At 57.6% G+C, this 15,019-nt stretch overlaps 1 protein-coding gene across 1 annotated transcript; it reads right to left on the bottom strand.

Moving 5' to 3' along the window:
• Nucleotides 1-8,260: 8,260 nt before the first annotated feature.
• On the bottom strand, nt 8,261-9,799 carry CCDC166 (coiled-coil domain containing 166). The gene is made up of 2 exons (XM_036105695.2): nt 9,264-9,799; nt 8,261-9,190 (listed from the first exon to the last, which is right to left on the bottom strand). Exons 1-2 carry the CDS (start codon nt 9,693-9,695, stop codon nt 8,333-8,335), a joined length of 1,290 nt encoding a protein of 429 aa, XP_035961588.1. The 5' UTR covers nt 9,696-9,799; the 3' UTR covers nt 8,261-8,332.
• Between the last annotated feature and the right edge of the window lie 5,220 nt (nt 9,800-15,019).

Raw genomic sequence — 15,019 nt, 5'->3', positions numbered from 1 at the left:
AGATGGAGAGACGCATGGAAACGCAGGACATGCTAGGGCTCCCGCAAGGCTAGGCGGCACACTGGTCGCGTCCCCTCGTCCTCCCTCCCGAGGCCTCCCCGGCCCCTCCCTCGTTTCCCCGGAGAATCCTTAGTTCCAGGAACTCGGCTGCGCTACTTAGTAAGGAGCCTCGATGGCCGGCACCAGCGCTAGGGACGCCGCCGCGAGGACAGGACGAAGTGGCCGGCAGCGCCGACCAGATTCCTGTGGCGACCGCCCACGTCCTGCCTGTTCCTGGAAGACCCCCAGCCACGTGCCCCGGGCGGGTCTGCGGTTCCGACGGCGGCGGCCGGGGCAGCCTCCTTTGCCTGTTCCTCTTGGCCCGCAAACTGTGCTCCTGGCGTGTTTCGGCTCCGGAGCGCGGAGGTCAGTTTTCGAGAACATCTGCACGTCCCCGGGGGGCAGAGTGACCCGTGAGAGGAAGGATCAGCCTTCTCAGGGCAGGCGAGCCTGGCCAGCAGCGCCCCGCCCCCCCATCGTGCTGCCTCGTTTATCTGCCTTTATCTGGGGCACAGGACGCAAGTCCCCTTTGGGACAGAATAGGTCTGCCGCTGGGGGCTGACGGGGGAGTCCTGCCTGTGACCTGGCCTTCCACCCCTCTCCCCAGGCGACACTCAGAGCTCCCTGCGGGTTGGCCTGGGCCCCCTGTGCCACGTGGAGCTCACTCCTCACTCCTCCCGCGCCTGCCTTCCTGTCTTTGGACTTCTCGGTAGCCCGGACCTCCCACTGGGGTCCTAGAAAGCCCAGGAGGTGCGCTGTTGCCACTTCATCCCTGTCCTTTGTGACCCTCGGAAGTCCCGTCACCGGGAGGCCCTGTGGTCTGACTGTCGGATGAGAAGCTGCGGACTCTCACCCCAGGGGAGGGGCGCTGAGCTTCTGGTTCCCCTGACCAATCACTCAGGCGACTTTTGTCTCGAAAAGGGAGCCAAGTGCATGTTGTTTTAGTGAAACTTATTCCACGTACAGTTCAACATAAGCCTCACTGAATTCAGTAGCTCTCTGTGGGAAACAGAGCAGGACGTCAGAGATCCTGTCCTGCGGCCCCACCCCCAGGGATATTCTGTTCCTGCTGCAGTGTGTCCCCGAGCGCTTGTCGCATGCCTCGTAAGTAAGCATGTGATTTTGGTTTGTTTGCCTCACGCTAGTGGAACCCCCACGTCCTTCCACACGCATTTGGCTAGTCTGGCGTGGACCCTCCTTGTCCCCATCCTTTCAACAGCGTCATGGGCTTCCGTAATACGGGTCCTGCCGAGGGACACTTCTGTGCCGACCCTGCGGCCCTGTGTGCACGTGGGTCCGGTCAGTTTCCTGGGGCGTCTGTGACAAACTACCACACACCGGGCGGCTGAAAACATGAGAGATCTGTCGTCTGGGTTCTGCAGCTGGAAGCCTGAGGCGCAGGCAGGGCCGGGCTGCCCCTGAAGCCCGTAGGGGAGGGTCCTTCCTGGGCCTCCCCGCTTCTGATGGTGCGGGTGAAACCTGGCGCGCCCTGGCTTACAGACGCGGCGGCTTGGCCTCCGTCTCTGCCTCCGTCGTCAGGGTGTTCCTGCGTCTGTCCTCACGTGGCCATCTTCTTAGAAGGACACCGCTCCTATTGGACGAGGGCCCACCCTGCCCCCGTGTGACTGCCGCAGCCCTGCTTCCAGGTAAGTTCACGTTCGGAAGCTAGGACCTGAACATGTCTTTTTGGGGACACAGGTCAATCCACAACACACAACAGAACAGGGTCCTAGACGACGGCTGAGTCAAAGTACACCTGCTTTAGATGGAGGAGAAGCAGCCAGCGCAGCGGGCCCCGCAGGCTCTCTGGCCACCAGTGACGCCTGCCCCCGCCCCCGGGACTCTTCTGCTCTAGCCCCGGCCGCCTGCGCCCCCCTGAGGCCTGGGCGGTGCAGGGGCTTCCAGATGGCCATCACCCCTGGCGCTCCTCCAGGTCACGCACCTGCTTATCCTGGTGTGTTGTTGGCCCTTTTCTTTACAGCTCATTATAAAGAGTTATCCTTCCTCTATGCTGTTAGTTTATTTTATTTGAAATCTGAACGGGGTCATTGGCTCTTTTTTGGGAGGGGACAGAGCATCCCCACTCTCTGGGCTGGCCTCAAAGTCCAGGGCAAGGGCTCCAGGCAGTGATGGGAAAAACCCTATGGCACCCACCGGGCAAGCAGTGGTGACTTGGGGCCGCAGAGCAGTGGGCAGGTGTTGAGGGGACAGAGGATGATAGTTGTCACAATCTGAGGGAGGCCTGGACTGGAGGTGCCCACTTGGGTCCATCCCCCTGCAGGTGTCCCCCAGGCTGGGTGTCCCATATGGCCCAGCCTCAGGGGCCTGAGGGGTCGCACTCTCCTCCATCCTCATAGTGGTTTCAGGGCAGCAGCTGCACAGGGCAGACCAGGGCTGAGTTTTAGCAGCTTATTTAGACAAGAGAAGCCAGAAAGCTGCACAAGGAAAAAGGAGCACCAGAACTAACCCAGCAGGACTTTTTTTTTTTTTTTAAGATTTTATTTATTTAATTGACAGAGAGAGGCACAGCGAGAGAGGGAACACAAGCAGGGGGAGTGGGAGAGAGAGAAGCAGGCTTCCCACTGAGCAGGGAGCCCGATGTGGGGCTCGATCCCAGGACCCCTGAGACCATGACCTGAGCCGAAGGCAGACACTTAACAACTGAGCGACCCAGGCGCCCGCCCAGCAGGATTTTTAAAGTAAACATTATTGAAGCACAACATACATACAGATATGTCTCAAATGGTGAGTATGCACATAGATGAGTTTTCACAAACAAAGTAATAATGTCTAATTTGTGGGTAATCTTGTTATCAATAGTTTCTAGACCAGGAAGGTATGATGGAAATTTAAAGCATTCTGAGGGTTAGAAGGATGTAAATGTATTATCTTCATGAATTATGAACTTAAATGTGCATGTTTCTATTTCTGAAGTGACCACTAAAAGAGGAGAAGAGTATGATTCCCATACAAGTAGAGGAAAACAAATGAAACATGAAAAGAGAAAGAAAACACAGAAAGTATAAAATAAACTGATAAAAAAAACTTACTACTGGGGGCGCCTGGGTGGCTCAGTGGGTTAAGCATCTGCCTTCAGCTCAGGTCATCATCCCAGGGTCCTGGGATCGAGCCCCGCATCGGGCTCCCTGCTCAGCGGGGAGTCTGCTTCTCCCTCTGCCTGCCCCTCCCCCTGCTTGTGAGCAGGCGCTCTCTCTCTGTTAAATAAATAAAATCTTTTTTTTTAAAGATTTTATTTATTTATTTGACAGAGAGAGAGAGAGAGAGAACAAATAGGCAGAGAGGCAGGCAGAGGGAGAGGGAGAAGCAGGCTCCCCGCTGAGCAGGGAGCCCTACACAGGGCTCGATCCCAGGACCCTGGGATCATGACCTGAGCCGAAGGCAGCCGCTTAACCGGCTGAGCCACCCAGGTGCCCCAAATAAATAAAATCTTAAAAAAAAAAAAATACTGCTACTAATACTGCAAATCAACTAATACAAAATAACTACAGTCTGTAGTTAAAAGACAAAGACTGTTGGACTGTATTTTTTTTTAACATTTAAAAAAATTTTTTAGGAGAGGGTGACAGAGAGTGCATAAGTGGGGGGGAGGGGAAGGGGCAGAGGCAGAGAGAGAGAGGCAGGCTCCCCACTGAGCAGGGAACCTGACACAGGACTCGATCCCAGGACCCCAGAATCATGACCTGAGCCAAAGGCAGACGCTTAACCAACTGAACCACCCAGGTGCCCTTGTTGGACTGTATTTAAAGCAATAAGAACCACTTATGCTGCTTCTAGGGACACATCTGAAATATAAAATTGACACCCATGGAAAGGAGTGTGCAAGACAAACCAAAAGAGAGCTGGAGCAGCCACATTAATAATAGACTGTGGGCAGAGGTGTAAAGAAGAACACAGCAGACTGATAAAATGTTCAATTTACAGGGAAGAGCTAGGCTTCCCTGTACTATAGGAAGAGTTCTAAACTTGTAGGCAATTAATAATCGCTTCAAAATACATAAAGTAAAAATGACAGAACTACAAGGAGAAATTGACAAATGCCTAGTCTGAGTGATGTCTCTCAGGGAGCTATTTCATGGGAATCAGTGGGCTAGAGGGTCTTGAGGACAGGGGGTGTCTGGGCAGAAGAGAGATTGGAGTATCAGTTGCTAGACGAGTACCTGGGAAGAGGAAGTGTGGGGCATGCTACTGCTTATTAGCTTCATAAGTACCAAGGAACTTTATCCTGATTTAACACTTCAAATTAGAATAGGGGTGGGCGCCTGGGTGGCTCAGTCGTTAAGCATCTGCCTTCGGCTCAGGTCATGATCCCAGGGTCCTGGGATCGAGTCCCACATCGGGCTCCCTCCTCGGGGGGAAGCCTGCTTCTCCCTCTCCCACTCCCGCTGCTTGTGTTCCTGCTCTCGCTATCTCTGTCTCTGTCAAATAAATAAATAAAATCTTTAAAAAAAATTAGAATAGGGGTTTGAACAAGGTCTACATGTTGCATTTAGTGGAAATGTATCTTAAATCTGTTAATCCATAACAATTTCCCTTTCCTCTTTTTAAAAAATTCTTTCCCATTTATTTTTTGGGAAAAAACAGTCATTTGCCCTATTAAGAGGATTTGAATGACTACATCCCTACTATATCTTGTAATATGTTCCTCTTTCCCCTGTGTTTTCTATACACTGGTAGTTACATTCAGAAACTTGATTAGATCAGTTTTGTTTCTCATCAAGAATGCTCTGTTGGCGGCACTCTGCAAGATTCTATTGCTTCACACCAGGAGGCACTTAATACCTCTTGGTAAAGTTAAGGTCACTCATGGGTTCTGAGGGTCAGCTGAATCCTCCATTATGTTCATCAATCTCCCACCTATAGGCTTTCACTACCATTAAGACATTGCCAATTATTTCTTCTGCATTTACAGATGGAATTCTATACATAACTTTCTTTCACCAATCTGTTTATCCTGAAATACAGTTCATAGGGGAAAGTCAGAATGGATGTGATTCTTCATTTACCAATTTTTAATTTTTTTTAAGAGTTTATTTATTTATCAGAGAGAGAGACAGAGGCAGGCAGAGGGAGAAGCAGGCTCAAGGAGCCCGATGTGAGACTCGATCCCAGGACCCTGGGATCATGACCTGAGCTGAAGGCAGACGCTTAACCAACTGAGCCACCCAGGCGTCCCTTCATTTACCAATTTTTAGAATAATGGTTTGCTATAGCAGCAACCTTCAAGATGACTAATGGAGTGGGTTTTTATAATATTTTAAACTTATGCATTTTATATATTTGGTATGTTTCTATTCAGGACAGCCATTATTCTTTTTGATGCTGAAATTGTTGACTTTTTGGCCATTCAGAGCCCTTCACTTTTGTCACACTGTACCTCTGGTAGGTCTCTTTCTGGGAGCAACCTTGCTTTCTGGCACAAGATATCCTGAACTCATTTTGTATTATTTCCTTCCCCAAATTTCAAAGGAGCTCTACTTCCTTTTAAAGAGAAATGGTGAGGGGCACCTGGGTGGCTCAGATGGTTAAGCATCTGCCTTCGGCTCAGGTCATGATCCCAGGGTCCTGGGATCGAGCCCCGCATCCGGCTCCCTGCTTGGCTGGGAGCCTGCTTCTCCCTCTCCCTCTACTGTTCCCCCTGCTTGTGCTCTCGCTCTGTCAGATAAATAAATAAAATCTTTAAAAAAATAAATAAATAAAGAGAAATGGTGAACTCTCCCAAGAGTGTTTGTGTTTACTGCTGGGAGGGGCCTAGGAGCACTGTCCACCCAGGACCAGAACATTTCAACTAAAGTTTCACGGTGGGGGGTGGTCGCCAAAGCATACAGAACCCCAAATACAGCTAGGTAAGGAGGACAGGGCTTCTGCCCACTTCCCCTGGGTGGTTCACCCTCACTGTGCACTGCCCTTGATGACTAAAAGTTCCATTTTATTTTGCTTTTTTTAAAAAAAAATATTTTATTTATTTGACAGAGACACAGCAAGAGAGGGAACGCAAGCAGGGGGAGTGGGAGAGGGAGAAGCAGCCTTCCCGCGGAGCAGGGAGCCCGATGCGGGGCTCGATCCCAGGACCCTGGAATCCTGATCTGAGCCGAAGGCAGACGCTTAACGACTGAGCCACCCAGGTGCCCCTAAAAGGTCCGTTTTAAACCTGTGATCTGAACTCCTGTCTCCACCCGGCCCAGGTCCAGTCCTGGTTCCACCCGTCCCGACCATCCCAAGGGCCCCTCCACGGGGGCTGTGAAAATTAGTAAAAGGTGACCTCGTTTAGAATGGGGCCGAGCGGAGCTGGGAGGCCACCAGGGGGAGCTCTCACTGCCCGACTCTCCCTTGCGGACCCAGCTGGGACCTTGCCAGTCACTACAGCTTTAGAGCCCCACCGGGAGGAGGAACGGTTTCCTCCCCCCCCCCCCCCCCCCCGCCACCAACAGCTCAGCCAATGAGAAGCCACTACCCTCCCAGCTCGGTCCTGGCCAATAGGCTTTTTGTTTACAACAGCCCCTCCCAACGCCCCCTTTCCTCCATAAAAGAGTGTTCCGCTCCTTGGTTCCGGGCACTGTTGTGCCCTAACTTGCTCGTCTTGGGATTGCAATTCTCTGCTGTTCCTGAACAAACTTACCTCTGCTGGTAAAATAGCTGGCAGTTTTGTTTTAAGGTTAACAGGGCCATCAGGATCTGCTGCTTGGACCCCTGGTCCGTGCGCCACGGTGGGGGGCTGCCCTGCCTTGTCCCCAAGGCTCCACCAACTCTGCACCCTGCTGCTGGAAGCGCGCCAGCCACTCTAGCCGTGAGCACCTCCTGTTTGGGCCTCTCCGACGCCGGCCCCCAACGTGCAGCCAAAGACCCAGAATGTTTAAGAACCTTCCCTCTGTGCTCAGGATGAAGTCCCCAGCCCTTGGGCCAGTATTGAGGGTATGCTAGGGCATGGCCTCCCCCAAGAGCTGCTGGACCTCCCACAACCACAACCGTGGGACACCTCACTGGCCAGCCTATGCTCATTGGGACTGAGAGCTAAATGCAGTGTATGGCCCTGGCAGAGCGGGGACGACCGACATTGTCAGGGGAGCTGTGGCTTAGCTAATACTGTTTTCTCTGTACTGAATTTCCGAATTTGGATCATCGTACTGGGGTAAGGTAGGAGAACATCCTTGTGCTCAGGAACACTAAAGGATTTTTAAATCATTTAAGTGAAGAGGCATGATGTCTTTTTTTTTTATTTATTTATTTGAGAGAGAGAATGAGAGAGAGCACATGAGAGGGGGGAGGGTCAGAGGGAGAAGCAGACTCCCTGCCGAGCAGGGAGCCCGATGCGGGACTCGATCCGGGGACTCCAGGATCATGACCTGAGCCGAAGGCAGTGGCTTAACCAACTGAGCCACCCAGGCGCCCCGAGGCATGATGTCTTGAACCTGATCTCAAGTGGTTCAGGAAAAAATGCAGACACAGACACAGGGACAGAATGCAAACTGCCGGGGAATCTTGATAAACGGAGTTCTCTGTACTTAGCAACTTTTCTCTAAGTTGGAAATTATATTAAAAAATACCCCCAAATGGGGCGCCTGGGTGGCTCAGTCGTTAAGTGTCTGCCTTCAGCTCAGGTCATGATCTCAGGGTCCTGGGGGGTCGAGCCCGGTATTGGGCTCCCTGCTCCGCGGGAAGCCTGCTTCTCCCTCTCCCACTCCCCCTGCTCTCGCTATCTCTGTTCCTGCTCTCCCCCTCTCTCTCTAATAAATAAATAAAATCTTTAAAAAGCATTACCCCCAAATCCCCAAGAGGTTAAACACAAAACCTCCCATGGCCCTTGGTGGCAGCGGTACTGGGAGCAAAGCCCCACTGCCCCCCCCCCCCCAGTGGCCCTCCTCATCACGGCCCAGCCCACGCTGGCCCTCCCCGCTACAACACGGGGTTGCCCAGCTCCCCTGGCCAGCTGGACCCCTGTCCTGCTCTGGCACCATCTGTCCATGCGGGCGGTGTCCGTCTCCGTCAGTCCTGGTGCGAGGATACTGGTGTGGCCCACGTCCTCTGCCCTTGCGGAGCAGCTGGGGCAGAAGGACACACAGGGCGAGGGGCGCATCAGGCTACTTTGCAGTTTGGAAACGAAGCCAGAATGAGTGGTCCCGGTACCTCCAGGAATGCTGGGGCAGGAAAGCGGGCCATGCCAGAGCCAGGTGGGCCGGTCACACCTTTATTAACACCACGGGCCCTCACCTCCCCGCGCCCCCCGCCCCCCACTCCGTCGAGTCCGGCTCTCCTCGAGGCGGCTTCCGCTGCGGCGTCAGTGTTCACGGTCTCCTTCGACTGGGGGACGGGAAGAGCTTGATCCCAGGACAGACTTAGCAGAGGGACTGGTGTTCTGTGAGGCCCCGGGTAATGAGAACCGCGAGGAGACCTGGGAGCCTGGGCGCGACGGGGTCAAGGACGGAGCCCGGGAGCCTGGGCGGGACGGGATCAAGGACGGAGCCCGGGAGCCCCGGTGGGGCGGGGTCAAGGACGGAGCCCGGGAGCCCGGGCGGGACGGGGTCAAGGACGCGACCCGGGAGCCCGCGGGCGGTAAGTGCTGGGATGGAACCCGTGAACCCGCCTTCGGAGGGGCCTGTGATGGGATCCTGGAGCCCACATGCGATGGCAGCAACGACCCGGAGCCCGCGCGCGACGGGGCCCGGGGAGCCACGCGCGATGGGGCTGTGGAGGGGGCGAAGGACCCGAGACGTGGGGCGGGCGGCGGCGGCTGCCACAGCGGCGGGCCGTCGGGGCCCCGGCGCAGCCAGCCATGCACACGCGCCAGGTCCCGCGTGTCCTCGTGCTCGCGCCGCAGCTGTTCACGCTGCTCCAGCAGCCGGCGCCGCGTGTCATGCAGCAGCTGAGCCCAGCGAAGGAGCCGCAGGAGCTCCTGCCGCAGGCGCCCGTTGTCAGCCTTGATGGCCTGCGTGTGCACGATGAGCGCGCGCGCCGCCTCCCGCTCCGCGCGTCGCGCCAGGGACTGCACACGCTGACGCGCCTCGCGCTCGAAGGCCGCCTTGTCCTCCAGGAAGCGCCTCTTCACGCGGTGCAGCAGCTGCGTGTGCTCCACGCGCATGTGCAGCAGCTCGCGCTCCAGCGCCCGGATGCGGGCCAACTGCTCCAGCTGCAGCTCCTGCGGCGGGGGCGCGGGTGAGCGCGGGGCGCGGCGCGCCCCCACCCCGCCCGCCGGGCACGCGCCCACTAGCCTTGTAGGGCAGCAGCTCCTGCACCTGCCGCGCCATCCGCGCCGCGCGCGCCTCCATCTCCAGCAGCTGCGTGCGCACTCCGTCCTCGCGCCCGCGGTACAGCTCGGCCAGCTCGGCCCGCTGCCAGCGGATCTGCGTCAGGTCCACGCGGTTCTGCTCGTCCAGGCGGACGACGGCTTGGGCGCAGCGCTGCGCGCGCGCGCTCACGTAGCTGGCGTAGAGCCGGTTCTCCTCGCGCAAGCGCACCGCCTCGCGGTCCAGGAGGGCGTTCTCCCGCAGCACCCGCTGCACGCGCGCCTCGCAGGCGGCCAGCTGCTCCGAGAGCAGCTCGTACTCGCGCTGCAGGTACTGCCCGCGCTCCGACAGCGGCGGCTCGGCGCCGTCTCCCGCCCGGCGCCCCGCGCTGGGCCCGCGCTTCTTCTTGGGCGCCATGGGCTGGGGCCTCGGGCGCCGGCACTGCCCCCAGCCCGCTCCGCCAGCCTAGCCCTTCCCTTCCCCCGGCCCGAATATTCTAGCGGGGTGGGACGCGTCCCCGGGCCAAGAGGTTGGGGGGGCAGAATCAGGGGTGTGCGGGGCAGGCAGGGGGCAGGGTATCGTCTCCACCCTTTACTCTTGGGCTCTTTCCGGACCTCGGCCGTCCGTCGGGGCGTGCCCCCCTTCAGTCACGTCGGCGTTCGGCCTGCGCGGTCTCCGTGGAGACAGAACTCGGGCGCCCTCCCCACTGCCCCCCGTCGTCCCGGCAACGGCCGACTCCGCTCCCGGCATTTCCCTCCAGTCCCTCGCCCCGCAGTCGGTGCGTGACGGCCTGCGTGTGCGCCCTGCAGAGGCGACCCCGGACCGGCAGGATTCGGGCCTCCGGAGGGGGACGCTGCTCCCGAATCTGACGGAGCCAGCGGCGATCGGAGCAGCCCCCACGCTCCACGTGCCGGACTTGGGCCCTTCGCCGTCTGTCCCCGAGGGGACTCCCCCCGCACCGCGTCGTCTGCCCCATGTGGGGAGAGGGTTCCCCAAGTTCCTGGCCTCCAGCCGTGAGCAAGCCCCGCGCCCGTGCTGTGAAACTTTTCGGCTCTCTGGGGATCCTGGTTTTCCTCGAAGCGCTTCGTGACACTTGACACTCCTGGGGGCCCCCCCGAGGGAGTTGGGGCTACTGGGAAGATCGTGTCCATTCGGACGCCATCGGCTGTCCGCTGTTTCTGTCTTTGGAATTTCCTCTGTGGGGTTCCTAAGCCCACACGTGCGCACCTCTTCAACTCATCCCACTGACCTGCGCTTGGTCAGCTTCCCTTCCTAGCTGGCCGGGATGGCTGGAGAGGAGGGGATCCGCCCGGGGTTTTGCTGTTGCCCTTTTTGCTGTGACATTGTGGAAAGCAACACCATAAACCCTTCATTTAATTCCGTCTCGGCTGGGGTGTGAGCGGTGCTAACATCACCTCGCAGGCCTGGCCTCCCGCTCTGTTGCCCCCCGAAGGAGGTGCCTCTCTATCCCCTCTGACCCGCAACTTAAATCCACACCTGTTTTGGTCCTGTCATCATATAGTTCATCTTCTGTCAAGGTCTGTCCACGTTTGCCGTAGCGTGGACAGATCTGAGAATTGTCCACTGGCGAGTTTGTGAGGCGCATGCTCTAAGGAAACCCACATCTGCAGGAAGGCTTTTGTGGGAAAGCACCTTAGGAGGCTGGTTCCCGAGCTGTGGTAGGTCACTCGTCTCCCTGGACTTGCTCTCGCTGGCTGCGGCTGCCTGGAACATGGGCCAGAGCCGCTGCAAATTTACAAGTAAGAATAAAATGACCCACACTCAAGACAATGGAGAATCTCCATTTGGTGTTAAAATTTGAAGAAATCTTGGTTCATAAACTTAAACAGCATCTGAATGTCGGCCTTAAATGATAGTTTTTTGTCTTTTGCTTTTTTGAGGAGGCTCCTCACCCAGCGTGGAGCCCAGTGTGGGGCCTGAACTCCTGACCCTGAGATCGGACCTGAGCCGAGATGAAGAGCGGGAAGCTTAACCGGCTGAGCCAGCCAGGTGCACCTATATGGTTTTTGTTTTTAATCTGAAATTGGTGCCTAACTTCTTACAGAAACTTGAGAGAAGACCAAGCAGAGTCTGGGAACATCACGCGCGACCCTGTGCTGGGGGCTCCAGAGAGCCCAGTGAGAATATTTGCTTCTTCTCTCCAGGGCCTTTCCAACCGGGGGCTCTCTGCTTCCGGGACAGACCGCTGTGCTCTCCACCTGGCCACCCTCAAGACCTGGCAGGGGTCACTGTCCGCGTTTGCCAGAGGCGGAGGGCCCCTCCCAGGCCGCCCCTGCCCCTCCCGGGCTCCAGTGCCGCAGGCGGCCATCGCAGGGGGACGGGGGACCTGGTTGGCTCCGCCTTTTAATTTCTGGTGCGAGGTGAGGGACTCAGCCGGCAGAGGTTTTTAAGTCGCCCAGGCCTCCCGGATTTCTCCGTGCTTCGTCTTCGATTTACGGCTCACAGATGCCTCCTCCCAGGAGAGGTCTGGCGAGCGCTTTGTTCTCCTCTGCCTCCAGTTTTCTTCCCAGTTCTGCAGTCTCAGCGGAATGGGTCGGAGAGCTGCGTGGGAAGCCCCCGCCCCGCGCCCAGCCCTCGTGCAGCCGGGGGGTGGCCAGACTGCACCCCAGCCCCACGGGTCCCCAGCCTGGGTCCCGCCCTCACCACCTTGGAGCCCCGCGCAGCCCTGGCTCGGCTCCTTCCCGGCCCCTCCCCACCCGCGCCATCCACTCCCCCTGCGCCTCTGCCCCCCACTCGAGTCATGGCCTCAGTGTGCTGGGCTTCGCCGCAGACTGGTGCGGATTAGGGGAAGGCGGGGACCCTGTTTTCCCTGCTTCCTAGCGCAGGCCTGGGAGCGCAAGGGTGATTCCAGGAGCAGCCCCTCTCCCGGAGAAGAGGAGAGTGCGTGGCCTTGGGGTCGGCTAACATGCACTCCCAGGGGCCTTTCCTGTATCGGGGAAGGGGTGTCTCTCTTGTCCCCCAGGTACCACTGCTGCCCACAGAGACAGGACTAACTTCCGAGGGCTCAGATTCAAAGCCAGGCCTTACCTAAGACATTTCTCCCCACACTTGGGGTTCCTGCCCCCCTCCCACTGTGGATAGGGTGGTGGTCTCTGTCCCTCCAGACTCAGACTCAGACTGGGGAGGGTCTGGGGTGAGGGGTCACTCACCTCCTGGCGGGAACTCTGAACTGGAAAGACACTAGGAGGAAGGGGGTGAGCAGTCTGCTCAGCTTCTGCCAAGGCTGCCCCCTCCCCCACTCCTGTGTGGTCAGGTACTCTCCCAGCTCTCTGCTGGGGGCTTGCCATGGACCCCCAAGGCAGGTTCTTGGGTAGCTGCTCATACTACTCCTCAGGCTACTTAGTACCCACCACACATACCCCCACATCCCCCACCCCTAGTCAGGCTTCTCAAGGGCCCACTCTCTGACCCCTGTCTTGCATGCCTTCCCTACTCAGCTCCTGAGACTTGGGGTGAGCCCCCTCCCTCAGGAGTAGCCAGTGGGGCTGGGCTATGCTTGACCCTGAGGTGAGCACTTCCAGCGGCCTCTGCTCCCATTTCACAGATGGAGAAACCGAGACACAGGGTGACTTGTCCAAGGACCCCTGGAAGCACTAGGGCTGTGACTTGGACATTGGTGGGCTCGTCCCACAGTGCAGACTACCTCTTGGCAAGTCTTTGCCCATCTCTGCACTGTGCCCTGACACAAGGGGCAGGGCCAGCCTCCTTTATGGAGCCCCGCCCCACAGCAGCCTGAGACCAGCACATGGCTAGTGCCCACGACCCTTCTCCCTGCTAAGGCCAACTGGACCTGGAGAATTGGTGGGTTCAGGGGATACCAAAGACCTGATCTCGAAGCTCAGCCCTGGGCAGGAGCCAGTTACTGAGCAGTGGGCAGAGGCAGGGACCCTGGGGAGTCTGGTGGTAGGGATGCCCCAGCCTAGTACCTCGTCCCTTGATTAGAAGGACAGCGCTGATGGTGATCACCACGGCCAAGGGGACAAAGGGCAGGAACGTGAGCAAAGTCCAGGAGAGTCTGTCTATCCAGTGTGTCCTCTGGCTGGGGTCAAGCCCTGGAGGGCCCAGGCCTGGCTGTTCTCTGGGCCCTGGGTCGGACCCAAATCTGTCCCCTTGCCTATATCCTAGTTTGGGTACTGCCTGCAGACCTCCCCCCTCACCACCCCGCCCCCGGCCCACATCCCCAGACCAGGGCACTGGCTCTAGGTTGGGCAGGCCGGCCAGGACCCTTCCTCAAGGGCCTCCCCTTCACAGCCCGGTACCTTGGAACCTGTGCCAGACCCACACCAGGTTCACGGTCAGCCCCAGGTGGAATGCCCAGGTCCAGGCCACGATGTGCGTCAGCTCCCACAGCCACGGCTGCCCCTGCAGGAAGCGCTCTGCCCTCCCGGACACATGGTGCAGTGAGGGCCCTGAGCCCTGCCATGGCTTCTTAGGAGCAAAGGCAGGCAGAGCCAGCGGGCGCCCCTGGGTGTGTGCATGGAACACACGAAGCCAGGTGGGGCTCCACGGTGATGCTGCGGTGGTGACCCAAGGCTCTGGCCTGCTCTGGGCCAGCAGGGTCGCAGCTTCGGGGCAGGCCTTGCTGGAGCCCAGGGCCTGTGGGCTTGGCTCCCTACTCCTCCCTGGAGGGGGTCAAGCCAGGAAGGCTCAGGCTTGGGGTGTGGCCCAGGTCAGCCTGCATGCCGCCCTCTCCAGGGGTGCTCACCTACCTCTGTTTGTGAGGAAGAGAATGACAAACAGAAGGATGCCCAGTGTCCAGAGCCCCCCGCAGGTCCCGAGGGCGATGCCCACGCCCACCTCTGCAGGCTGGCTCAGAGATGCCCCTGAGAGACAGCTATGAGGGGGAGCCCAGCCAGGGGCACAACTCCTTCAGCACCCTCATGATCTCAGACATGACCGCATCTACACCCCCAGCGTGCCTTCCTGGAGCGACCAGGAGTACCTGAGTCCACAGCCCATGTCGGGAGCAGGAGAGAGGAAAGCACGGCTTTAGAGACCCAGGTGCTGGAGGAGTGGACCAGGTCCATTCCGAAGGGTGGAGGGGCTCTGCTGGAGACAGGGCTGGGCAGCGGGGACGCAGACACTGAGGGCGGGGGCGGGGGCCACACACCTGGACTGTGACCCGCAGGAAGGGGCGGGGCCCATGCACAAGGACTGTGACAGTCTGCAGTCTGGGAGGTGGGGACCCTGTGAATTTGGTCTCCTGAGTTACAAGGAGGCTGGTGATGGATGAAGCAGGAGGTTCTGACCATATTGTTTCAACCCGGGTATTTGATCTGCCGCCCCCTCCCTGCCTGCTGGCTGTGGGTCTTCTGGACAAGGCCTCCCTAAACTGCCATGTATCAGCTAAAAATTAAATACACAGTCCACTTTTTAGCTAATGCATAATAAATGCCCAGTTGATAATGTGCTCAAAACAAAGCTGGGGGTTACAACTGCATGCAACAAAATTTATTGTTGGCTATTGGACAAGGTACAGTTGGACTGCGCAGACGTACGGCCCCAGGAGAAAACACATAATAGCAGCTTTAAAAACAACTAAGGGATGAATCAAATGCCCATTGAAAAATTGACTTGATAATTAAATGTAATGAAGTCCACTTTGCAGAATTCTTTTTTGCTGAAGTTCACTGATATTGGTACAATTTTGCTTATGGGCTACATTCTCAGTGGCAGAGTGGCGGGGTCAAGACCTCCTCTAGCTTGGCGTTCGTGAGGGA

This window comes from Halichoerus grypus, chromosome 5 (assembly GCF_964656455.1).
Source record: "Halichoerus grypus chromosome 5, mHalGry1.hap1.1, whole genome shotgun sequence".
NCBI lineage: Eukaryota > Metazoa > Chordata > Mammalia > Carnivora > Phocidae > Halichoerus > Halichoerus grypus.
This window is presented reverse-complemented; position numbering and strand designations above follow the sequence as displayed.

Excerpts from the sequence above, each read along its gene's own strand:
- CCDC166 (XM_036105695.2), bottom strand. The coding sequence starts at position 9,695 with ATGGCGCCCAAGAAGAAGCGCGGGCCCAGCGCGGGGCGCCGGGCGGGA. Across the intron at positions 9,191-9,263 it reads AGGAGCTGCTGCCCTACAAG|GAGCTGCAGCTGGAGCAGTT; the intron begins GCTAGTGGGCGC and ends CCCCCGCCGCAG.